Consider the following 12,749-nt stretch of genomic DNA (forward strand, 5'->3'; position numbering starts at 1 on the left):
ATATTATTTTGAAAAGGGCACTTAAAGTTGATTCAAAATCTCTGTTTTGTAGTTATATTTCCATGTTTCCGGCATAGGCATCAAAATCACGCGATCAATATCATTAGAAAAAGGTCCGTGAACTATGCAGCCCGCCAATCGGAATAACAATCGGATTTTGTATTTGTATTGTTGTGTTTGGAAAACATCCTCATCTCAATAAGCCTATCTCTGCACCATGTAAGCCCCCCCCCCCCCCCCTCGTCCCCCTCGTCCCCCGCCCTCGTTAATAATAAAATGAGAAACTGTATCCGAGAAACTACAATGTTTAATTTATTATTATGTAAGCTATTTGGGGGGTGATTATATGGTAATTGCTCATTATTCTTGTATATTTATCGCTGTACCTTATGTCAAGGCCAAGGGAATTGTGTAGGGTTCATTCTCTCGTTTCAAGGATCAATTTCAGAAGCAATTTGTGAAACAGGACAGATCAAGTTTGTCATGACGTCAGATTCTGACAGTGCAAGCTATAAGTATCAGCTCAAAAACATTTTCTTCTCTGACACGACTTTAGTCTACTAGTTGAGATGAGAATGTGAAATGGCAGTAGCTGACACTGTGTAGACTGCACTGTATACAACGTAAAAAAAAAAGTAACTACCTAACTCATTATAGAAATTGAGTAGTGGCTATTCAAACATCTCCAACGGTCAGTGTATACAGTGAAAAGTATAATTCTAAAATAGTTTGTTGTGCTATGATGTGTAATTGATCATGGTGAACTGATATCAAAACCGTCAGACAAATTGACGTTCAATAATGAGACAGGCCAGTTCCACTATCAACAAGGTCATGTGTACGTACTAATCTTAGGGCTCTATTTAATCAGCATTGCGGAAGTTCAGTTTTACAGCGTGCTTGAAATTTAAAGGCAATGTTCCTGCTTTAGTGGAGACTACGTTCATGGAAAATATTGCATATACTCAATCGGAAATTACCCTTACATTTCTTTTGCGGAATATGTCATTCATCAGATTTACAGATTGAATAGAGCCCTTACTGTCAGAGGCTAATGCAGCAACCTGTAATGCTCGTGGCTCTACCTCCAGTTACTGCAAGAGGAATAAGAACTGTGCTAAAATTACAAATGGTAAAATACATAAAACAATGTTAAACATTAACACACGACCACTAACAATTAGCCTACTAATCAGAACTACGTAGACCTACTGTTTACACTTGAGGAGAAAAAACTACATTTTAGTGTTCACTACAACAAATGGTGATGTTCAAGTAACTTCAATCGTTATAGTACAGAATACATAATGCAATTTACAACTTCAAAAGATACGGATGGTGATTAATGGCTTCCGAGTGGCGCAGCGGTCGAAGGCACTGCATCTCGGTGCAAGAGGCGTCACTACAGTCCCTGGTTCGAATCCAGGCTGCATCACATCCGGCCGTGATTGGGAGTCCCATAGGGTGGCACACAATTGGCCTATCGTCGTCTGGTTTGGGCCGGGGTAGGCCGTCATTGTAAATAAGAATTTGTTCTTATCTGACTTGCCTAGTTAAATAAAGGTTACATTTTTAAAAAACATTTTAAAGGTCACTTTATTACTTTAAGTATTGAACACTGAAATACTTTGAGTTAGCAGAACTAATGACTTTTTTACAGCGTAACTAGTGTCAAGAAACGTGAATGAGAGGACAGAAGTTGGCATTACCTAGTTTCAAGCAACGTGAATCCGAGTAGGACGGAAGTCGGCATGCACCACTATGGCCTAGGCCCTAGGCCTACCAGTAAATGCAAAAATGTCTTTAAAGTCACACACTTGATATAAGGCTGTACCATGCTTGCAGTCGCTCATCTGTGCATAATGGTGATAAACGGTAGCCTATATTTGTGAGTGCGAGTTATGAGTAGGCTATAGTGCCCGTGCTACTCTAAGTGCAGATTAGTCTCATTGCCTGTTTAATATAGTGGACTTCATCTAATGTGTGTTTGTTTTTGCAGATATACTTGTTTTCAGTGTTTAGGCTATAGCAGGGAAGTGCGTTATTGATGTGTAATGGTCGCCATCCAAATACCATTCACATTAGCAAAATCAGCGGACATATTTAGACCTACTAATTGCAGATTAGGGGGTTTGGGTCACTGGGATCATTTGATAGGACGGTTCTTTAAATGGCGGATAATTATTTCACGTCAGGTAAGTAGCCTAGACCTTTGGCTTACTTGCTATCCTTTCAGATGGTGTCAGAATCCATATTCCTCATCGAGTATTTAGCAGCCAGGAATGATCTGGCTATAGTAACTAAATAATAAACCCAAGCCATGGGGCTTTGATGATTGATCGTTTCCCAGTCCTTATTAGGGCGGCCCAAAAAAAACGTTAGCCTCTGTACTGCGGAGCAGCGCAAGGTTAAATAAGCGGGTCACAAGGTCCCCAGCACTCCTCATACACACAGCTTTATTGTTTGGGAAAGGAATCGATTGATACAGTATATGGGGTCTAGTATCTCATAACTTAACATTCACTGACCCAGAGCAAGTTTGAGTGGAGGAAACAGTAGGCCTACAGGAACCACTAAAGATTAACAATGGCAAACAACGTCTTCACCTGCCTTGTTCAAAAAGACAGGTGCGCTTTCCTGCGCACATTGGTATTTTATCCCTTGCGTTGCTGTTTTACCTCAGTGAAAATTTAAAAATGTTAAACCCCAATATATGTAAATCCTTGCAATTGTAGGCCTTGTAAAAAAAAGAGAGAAGGTCGAGGCTTTACGCACAGTCATAGGCCTATGCACAGACTTCTATGAAAAATATGGGCCTATCATAGCCTTTATCACAAAAAAACACCGAGTTATGTTGCAGAAAAAGACACCAAATAGTGTGCAGTGTTAATCCAATAGCCCATTTGACGAATATATCCACTATAAAATAAAATACATTTCAGCATGTGTCATAAAGGCATGCAATGCACGGTTTGAATAGAAATGTCCTCCCCGAGCTCCAAATTAGCTCTGTGAATAGCCTGTATAGACCTACTTGTGTAGAAGTGCTAATGTATAGGCTATTCATGGGAACCCGTGTACATTTGAACAGATCCGGTTCTTCATTATAACATTTATTTAATTTCGCTGTATACAATAATCTGCCTTTAAATTAAAAAGACTGGCTTGTTTAAATCAAAAGAGTGTACAATTCATACAACGAGACCCAGTCATAATGAGGGGGCTGTCCTGCTTATTGAGGCACCGCGGAGGGAGAAAGTGCGCCAAATTTGTTTGCAGCGGATCAAGGCTCACCGCCTTCACTGCACTTTCTTTATCTTAATTCCAACTTGAAAATATATAATTATCTAGTTTGAACAGGACTGCTATCAAATCCTTCTTTAGGCAGGGTAGGGAGAAGCTCGAGTGGATTGCGCGCTCTGAGCCGCTCGGTGTTGCCGGAGATAGGAGTAATGAAGTTGTGGAGTCCGGAGATACAAAGGGCATTAACCTCATTAGCATGAAACCTTTTCTTCTAACTATTGTGGGACCTTTTCAGCCCTCTAATCCCCCTATTTCAAAGCTGGGTTTGTAATAAAGCTTTTAGGGTTTTTTCAAAGCTAATGGTATTCTCTGAAGATTCTTATTGCTGTTATAGTCCATGGGCCGATTAAAACTCCCCATCCATATATGGGGACCGTAGTTTTGTATGTAGGCCTATAGCCCCCCCCCCCCCCCGAAAAGCTCCTTTTCAAGATGTGAAACAATTATAGAAATAGACACTACACTTCACATCATACACTGTGCATGGTGGGGACTTCACATGTTTAGGAGATACATAGTGTAAATATTAATACATTTTAATTTTGCAACATTTAAAACAATTTGATGTGCATTTTTCCCATGTGCATTAATTAATTTAATGGTTCACCCATTGATCGGGTTCCTATAAATATCTGGGCATTTGGATTGGCAAGGGTAAAAAAAATATATAAAACATGCTGATGAGCTAGTTTAAACGCCTCTCTCTAAACAGCCGGAAGCATATTGTAGTCAACTTTCCTGCTAGTTCTTGACTATGGTGACACCAGTTACCAGAATGCAGCAGCCACTACTCTTAAACCGTTGGATGCTGTCTACCAAAACCCTTCGATTTATCACAGATTGCGGTTTTAATACGCATCACTGCATCATGTATTAAAAGGTTAGCTGGTCCCCATTAAAGTCCTGGAGGTCACTTCAATATTCCCTTTCTGTTTACAAAACTCTACTACCCAAGCTTTCCGACTTACCTAACTTCGTTGTTGAAGCATAAAAACACGAGATACCAAACCCTTTCACAGAGTTGGTTAACTCTTGAGGTTCCTCGGATCTCCACCGAATTAGGTAAATCCTTTCTTACTTTTAATGCACCTCACTACTCAAACAATTCACAAAACTCATTACAATAGGATGTTCTAGTGCGGCTATGGCAATTTAAATGATTGACTGAGGATTTAGTAGCTGAGGAATATAACATTTTGTAGCTGAGGAATTATAACCGTTTTTCTTAAATTGTGTTGTGCTGTATTTTTTTATTTTATTTTACATTGTATCGATGGCTGTTTTGTTTCCATATTGTATTTAAGTGTGTTACTGTGCCAATGGATTTCCCTGAATAAATAAATAATCAAATGTTATGTTATGTTTGAGTCACTTATAAAAAAAAGACGTTGGTCTATTAAGCTCTTAGATGTAAAAAAAAAAACAACCCACAAATATATATAATGTATTTTTGCCGTACAAGCGTAATAGGCTAAAAAATCAAATGGGAAAAGCGTATACATGCGTTGACGCTGTTTTGTTTGTGATCAATTTGTGGGAAGAGCGCGTGTACGCATATCCTACTCGTGGCTGTCGGAGACAAGATTTTAAACAAAGATCTAATTTTGCTGCACATTGCAACCTTCCCTTATCGCTTCGTGAGGGGTAGTCAGATTGTACTAAATTATGTCCAACCAAGCCCCCTTGGATCCACGGATTAAGAGATTAAAGTGGACCACTGGGCAATGCATCCCCTTTCCCCCTCATATTACTCGCATGATAATTGCCTAAACTGATTTGCACTTTCACAAAAGCTCGTAGGACTCTTTGTAGCCTGAACAGACCAGACGCTGCCCCTCTAAATAAAAACGGATTAATGCAGTCCATCAGACTGAGGAGCAAATGAACCACCGGAAAAAACAACCACGCACTTGCCACAGACAAATTATTTTGAATTGTATAAATTCATTTTAACAAGCCACATTGTCTGGATTTCTTCGAAAATTTGTCATAGGCCTATCTCAAATATAGGCTAATTGTGAGACTGGTTTGACGAAAATCAAGATATATGAAGCGGGTGATTGGTGGCAGCCAATAGCCTATAAAAAGTGTTAAATAATACACGCTTGAATTGAAGAGCGTAACAGGTCTCTTTATAAAATGTCAAGATATGAAAGTTGATCTAAAATCAAAACCCTACTTTTACTCCGCGCGCAACATATTGATAAAACTTTATTGACAAAATATTAACAATTACATACTTCTTGGAAGTATACTTTGTGTTAAAATTGTAGCAAACTTAACACAAACACAACATTATTTACATTCTGATAAAAGAGGGTTTAACAGAAACATTAACTTTTAGTATCTCTGTACATGGATACGCTCAGTGCTTGACGTTTTCTCGCCTCTACGGCAGTCAATTCTTGCATTAGTCCTTTGTGGCAACTCTCACGGAAGGGTCAAATCCTGACAATATGCTCGTGACAGAATAACGGAGACATGGTAAAGCTTTAGGTTTAAGGAATGTCCTGGATACTTTCCCTTTAAGTACTTTATCTGTGGTTTGATAAACTTTTATAAAGTTTTCGAAATACATTTTCTTTAAAAACACTATAACGCAGCACTGCTACTTCATACTGTTCTCACAATCACTTTAACACGATAATCATTAATTAAAAGACTGCACACTTTGTAAAAAGGAAGAAGCACAACATCTCTGAGATTGAAAATAGAGTTAAAACAAAGTTGTTTTTGAGAAAATTATCAAATTAAAACAACTACCAGAAAGTCTACCATGCAATTTAAGTTTTACAAAAACAGTTGTGGATTTTGGTATCTTGAGTGGAAACGTTCATATTTAGAAACTTTCAGAAGTGCAAATGTCCAATGTGAATTGGAGATTAATTTTTGGGTGGTTCGTGGGAGATTGTAGTGGTGGGTTGATGCGTGGAAGGTGGTCAGGTAGGTGGACTGCGATACTGTCAATCACTTTTGCCTGGGTAATTTGATATGGTTTGACAGACCCATGGTAGTGACAGCAGTGCCACCAATCGGATCTCTCACCCTCAGCTGCCGATCTCCGAAGAATCGAAATGTGACATTGGCTTTACCCTCTCTCTGTCTCTCTGTACACAGCATCCTTAGCCATGTCATCCTTCACGCCACACGGCTGTCCCAGGTTCAAACAATTTCGTATTTTAATCGTCTGAAGTTACATCAATTTCCTCCGGGCTTCCCGATCCTTGTTTAGTTGCGAGTCTCCATCGGTTTATGTGATGGGTCCCCTTCTTCTTCTGTTGCGAATCGGAACCCTCCTCCTCCAACTTTTGACGCTTGAACTTGGTTCTTCGGTTCTGAAACCACACTTTTACCTAAGGGAAATAAATAAAGGCTACAATAAATACCAAAATACTAAACAAAAACGATCCATGTGCGTAAAGTTAGAATTCAAATAGCAGAATAGCAAAAGAGATACAAGCATAGACTATAAAAGGAGTGCAAAGGCCTAGCATTTTTGCATAGGCTCTCATAGATCGCTGTGTGAAAATTTGCCCAATGCTATAGGCCCTAAATGACTTACAAGTTAGGCTAGAAGTACGGTTATTTTCAGATGGGATATTGCCTAGGTCAAAAATGGCATGTATTGCATGCTTTATTTTTTTAATAGTACAAACATAAGCCAATTACCAGACATTGACGTCCCCTTGGTCGAAGAAAACGGGCGCAAACAGGCACATGAATATGCAATGCATAACAAATAAATGTCATTTAATTTCTAATAATTTCCCCAAAAATGTAAAACCCACATTGCTTGTCAATTTTAAGCCTTTTGTAAATTCATATCAGTAGGCTAGTGGGCAATATTAATATATACAAGCCATCGCCTGACAGCTTGGCAAGTGAGGTGCATTTAATGTGCTTTCAGTCAGCTAATTGAAGTGGGTGATGGTTAATTTCTCCCTCATTCCCCTCTGAAAGCCTCCGTTTAGAGAAGAGCCGGTGGTGACACTGGGACAAAAGACACCGACCGTTCCACAAGCTGATAGGCACAAATACGATCTTAAATATGGCCAGGGAAATTCATTGAGTCCGTCTCATTCTTTTTAGCGTGCCATAGATCCTTTAAAATGGTTAACTGGTTAATTGCCCTCCATTTTGAATGGAAACCTTTTTTTTCCCAAAACAAAGTAATTCAACCCAACGAGGTTGTACAATGATCATTGATTTCATCCAACTAAAAGCCTCAAGGCCGATGGTGGTGTAGACATTTATTTTTGTATTTTTGAAACTGTGGGTTTACAGGTCAATCCAATAGTAGGCCTAATTTTGAAAAAGGAATAAACGTGTGTTTTCATTTATATCATTTCCCCCCCTTCATTTCAATTATTAAAATGGAATAGCATTGAGGCCTATGTGAAATTCCTAAATTTTGCAATACGGATTAACCATAGCATGTGTGAAGTTTACCCCAATAGACAACACGTTGTCGTGTTTTCAAGAAATGAATAAATAATTCCCGTAAATGTCATGTATGGGCTGGCATATGAATTCCCAATAAATAATTAGCCTATTCAGAGAAATTTAGCATATTCACAGATTCCATAGCCAACACGAAAACAAGTTATTATTGTCCTATAGCCTAATGTAGGTAGGCCTACAGGCTATAAAACACCCATTGAAGAACACCCCACAAACCTGTGCGTCATGTCAGGTCTGGTGCAACTTGACACAATCGTATTTTAAATCCATCCCCTATTCAAAGTAGGCCTAATGCGGACGTAACGATACACTTGTGAATATTCAATTCATTTTCTTACCTGAGTTTCTGTGAGGCTAAGGGTGTGCGCAAGCTGTTTTCGTTCGGCACCTACGACGTAATGGTTTTTTTCAAATGCGTGCTCAAGCCGCAGAAGTTGGGAAGGGGAAAAAGCTGTCCGAATTCTTTTGGGCTTTCTGGCCAGTGCATTGTGCAAAAGGAAGCTCTCCGGGCTTGTTTCGTTACCTGAAAACGACAATGGGAGGGGTATTAATTATGATCACTCTTACGTTGCAAACTGAGGCTAAAGAGATGACGATGCTATGCTCATAATTTGGCTATACCGCAGACTTGGGCCTTCTAACTTTTGACTAAAGTCTACGGCAACACTCAATTGAACATTGAAACCAATTTAGTCACAAGCAACACCTTAAAAAAAATGTTGCAATAATTTTAACAATAGCAAATTGATACAGTTTATATTATTCAAATGGAAACAATAGGGCTATGCAGTGGCTAAAATAAGCGACGTTTCGATACAGTCTTTGGTTATCCTAAAAACACTAGGCCTACACATAAAACATAGTAACACAATGGTCTACAATCACAAAGGGGCCTAGAAGCCTCTATAGCCTAACCCTTTTCAACTTTTATTTTTAACATTAGCCTACAGTCACTGGTATACTGTAAGTATATGGTGGAGAATTAAATAGACTACATTAGCCTAACATTTTTGTTTGTCAGAATTACTATCAAGACCCTTATTAAAATAACCATTATGAAAACAGATCGTTCACTTATTATACAATTTGCATGTCACTGTTTTCAGAAAAAGATTATGTGCATCCACCAGCAAAAAAATATAATTTTCTAATATGACAGTCCAATTTGGTGGACGATAAAATAATAGTGCGATTTTAAAATAGTGCATTGTGTACAATTTCGTAAACAGCAGTTTGGGCAATAAAAACATAGCCCACAAATACGATCCAATGCCTATTCCAAGGCACGGATGATTACAAAAAAATACACAGGCATCTATCAATGTAGTTAAGTTGATTTGCACTTAGTTTAAACATGAAGTAAATATCTAGGCCAAATTAAATCATTATTTATTTTTCAATAATCTTTTTTGGTTTGTTAAAAATAACAAGTCAATTAATTATATAGCCCTACACTTTCCAGTTGTAAGGTTTTATGCTTATTTTTGTTTCAATTAAATGTTTTAGATGCTAAAGTCCACTCTTTGCAATTCCTTTTTTTTAACCAAAATGGAAAACTATAGGCTATAGACTACCAGCAAAATAAATTTGAACCCGTGTCACCACATTGAGAAATACTATGCCGTACATTAGGCTACTAAAAGTACCCTAGCCTATTCCAGTTGAACAGTGTTCTAATTATAACAGACAAAAACCGTTTGTAAAACTGTTCGAGACAAGGCGATAGCACATATATTTCCAAAATTCGATAGCTCACTGATATTTATTATTCGTTTCTTTATTCTCATAATTACATGTTATATTGGCCTACATAAATGCTATGGAACATCCAAAAAGGGCTTAACAGCATAAATAAGTAATACATGCGTTAAAAAGACAAATGTAAATTCAACCTACCTTGGAATCTGTGACCCAAGTACCTATATCTATGTATTAGCCATGGGTAAAAAGTTGAGGGGTCCCTTTGCTGGCTGGCAAACAGATGGTGCGGACTATGTGAGGATGAAAGTGGGTGAGCCAACGCGTGTGGAGGTGGTACCGAATGAACTGGGACACCGGAGTTGTTCTGATGTGAGACCGCCTCAGCGAACACCAAGTCCGGATTAGAGTAGACGCCCCTGCCGCTGGAATGAAACCCGTTCAGAAATGGATTCATCTGGCTGGAGTTTGCATAGCTCAGAGCTGCTGGTCGTATGGGCTCCTCAGACCTCGACACTGGTAGAGGATTATCCTTCGCTACCAACGATTCTATAGTAAAACACCTCTTCGGTGTAGGTTGAAACATGGTTTGATAGTCAAGATTCCCCAGCTTAGAGTTTAAGAGGTGCAGGCGTTCTTCGTAAAAAAAAATAGGTTACTACTCCACACCGAGAAAGTTTGTCAGCATAAATAACTTTGGAACGAAGAGTGCAGCAAGAATAGAAGCCAAAGTAACAACAAATCAACAAATAGCCATAAAGGTGGTTAACTGCGCCAGACAATCCATGGATGTGATCGGTTCCTCACCAGTTGTGCAAGCGATTTGTTAGTTCATGAGCCTAATTAGCGCTGGAGTCACATAAACAGCTTCCTCTGAAGCCTGTAATGGCATGGTGATTGGTCGCTGCTACTCGCCTTAAGGTTGAGGGAAGAGTCTTTAAGTGCGTCAATAGGAACAGGCACGGAGAGGCGGACTCAAGCAAAATGGAACGGATTCGTTCAGAACCAGATCTTCAGAACATTTTTACATAGGCTACTCAGCTGAACCAGTAGAAAAGCTCAAGGTACTTACGTTTGCATTTTTGTCTACCGATAAGGCCTGAGGACAGTCGGTCTTAAAGGGGCCTTTATGTTTATCAGTGTTGAGTTTTATGTTGAAGTATGGGGCTAAGAGTCGGTTTAACATTCTTTGACATAAGTGTGATACGTTGTTAGTATAAAATGTAGCCTACACCATTGACCTGGGTGTGTTTACCAATAGCCACCACATAGTTCTGTTTAAATAGGAGTTTACCGATTTTACATTTTAGGGGTACCTTTTATATTAATTTATATTTACCATTATTATGGTAATTACAGCATACCCAACTACATACCCTGGCCTCGTCTCTCCGTGTTTTCATTTTATCCTATCAGTTTGTGATTAGTTAGGGGTTGAAGGCTCCCCAATTTCTATTGGCCAGAAGATTGGGACGATGGATATTGGATCCACACTATATTCAGTGCAGTTGGTTTGTTGTATTGACATATAAACGACCCATTTAATTTAGGCCTACGTAAATTACCCTAAACACAACTTATTTTTGCGTAGGCTAATTTCTGCTCAATGCAAGTCAAGCATTCACTGACGAAAGGTTTATCATTTGTAATTTGAGGTTTACAAAGTGCATAGGAAGATACAGGCCTATACACACGCACGAGTTTAGACATGTATTTGGTATGCCTTTTATTTGACCATTCATTTAGCGGAAATGTCTGTACCATAATAATAAATCCACCTGTAACATATAGCCTATTATATGCCGCAATAGGTCTCCATGTCTTCGTGATATCTTCATTATTTTGCTATTGCTGAATTCCATGAAAATGCGCATGATGGTTTTCTTAATCCAATAAAGGACCTCAGTTGGAATATGTGTTTCTTTCATTTAACTGTAGGTTTTTAAGTCACTGTCATAATTATGATGCTCATCTTCGGGGACATATGATTCAACCCACAAGTAGACTATAAGAAAATGCTATGGGTTGTGAGTCCAAATCTGCCCGGGCTATGAGTCTCGGTAGTTTAACTTTGTTTGCGATGTTCTGCTTATTAGATCTACGTGGCCAATCCGTCCTGCATTACTACAAGCCCATTACATTGATGGTAAAATTATTATGAATAACAACAAATCCATTAAAAAAAATTGATGATTGTGATTATTAATTAGGTCAATTCATATTATGCCAAGGTTACACTTTTGCGAATTAAATCTAAGATTTACTTAAAAATATAAAAGAAAGATATCGAAAGAGGACTTCAGTTGAACAAATTTTACGTCGGGACAGCTCATGTAGGCTTTAGTGCCAAGTCGATCTTATGATAACATGGTAGCAAGCCATGGCTTGTACCTGAAAGCTGGGATGATGAAAATTTAACTGAAGTCAGCACGCATTGTGTTATTTTAATAAATTATAACCCCAATAAGCATTTGTGTTGCACATCGATATTGCAACATTGCACCATTGTAGGCCGTTGTCTCCTTGCGTAGGAATATGCACTATTTCCCTCTATGTGCAGTGTCTTTGAAAAGGTCCTGTGCGTATGATTTACATTTGACCTGCTGTAGGCCTGATTTGATTTGATTTATTTAATTCACGCTCGCAGTCCACAATACTGAATTTTGCAGAATGCACAGTTACAATTAGACAACACTTAAAAAACACAAGATATTGCATTCAATTGAAAAGGTCCCATATGTCTTTCGAAACGTCCTGTGCATATGATTGACATTTTATCTGCTATAGGCCTGTATTGATTTATTTAATTCATACTCGCAGTCCGCAAGACTACATTTTGCAGAATGCACAGTGGCATTTAGACAATATTTAAAAAAACACAATATATTACATTCAATTAAAAAGGTCCCATGTCTTAGGAAAAAATACAGTTAAAAAAATCACAAAATCAAAGTCTGATGGCTGTGGCTGTGGTAGAATTGACCAGCCTTTTTGTCCTTGCGTTGATTTTGGACAGTCGGTTCTGGTTTCAGAGGACTCTGCCAATACTGTCTCCCTTTCTCTGTGGTAGGAGATCATGTGGAGGGTGGTCAGGTTGGTTCATGGCAGTGACCAATTTTACGGCTGCTTGCTCTCTCCGTGACTGTAGTGGTGGAAGGGTCAGTGGGATGTCTCTGTTTTTTTTGTTATTATCTTGCTTGTCCTTTTCTGTACACAGTGCAGCTTGCTGCTTCTTTGTGTAGCCCAACAGCAAGACATTGTCTGGCATACTCCAGGCATCAGATGGC

The 12,749-nt window shown here is 38.7% G+C and overlaps 1 protein-coding gene across 1 annotated transcript; it reads right to left on the reverse strand.

Moving 5' to 3' along the window:
• Positions 1–5,618: 5,618 nt before the first annotated feature.
• Positions 5,619–10,328, reverse strand: LOC139416729 (homeobox protein EMX2-like). The gene is made up of 3 exons (XM_071165738.1): positions 9,661–10,328; positions 8,103–8,287; positions 5,619–6,656 (listed from the first exon to the last, which is right to left on the reverse strand). The coding sequence occupies exons 1-3, from the start codon at positions 10,046–10,048 to the stop codon at positions 6,483–6,485; spliced, it is 747 nt and encodes a 248-aa protein (XP_071021839.1). The 5' UTR covers positions 10,049–10,328; the 3' UTR covers positions 5,619–6,482.
• Between the last annotated feature and the right edge of the window lie 2,421 nt (positions 10,329–12,749).

Source organism: Oncorhynchus clarkii, chromosome 1 (assembly GCF_045791955.1).
Source record: "Oncorhynchus clarkii lewisi isolate Uvic-CL-2024 chromosome 1, UVic_Ocla_1.0, whole genome shotgun sequence".
NCBI lineage: Eukaryota > Metazoa > Chordata > Actinopteri > Salmoniformes > Salmonidae > Oncorhynchus > Oncorhynchus clarkii.

Bases quoted from the DNA above. Each gene is read 5' to 3' on its own strand.
- LOC139416729 (XM_071165738.1), bottom strand. From the start codon at position 10,048: ATGTTTCAACCTACACCGAAGAGGTGTTTTACTATAGAATCGTTGGTA. The intron at 8,288-9,660 runs GTAGGTTGAATT...TGTCGTTTTCAG, and splicing joins CTTGGGTCACAGATTCCAAG to GTAACGAAACAAGCCCGGAG. The intron at 6,657-8,102 runs GTAAGAAAATGA...TATTTCCCTTAG, and splicing joins TTAGCCTCACAGAAACTCAG to GTAAAAGTGTGGTTTCAGAA.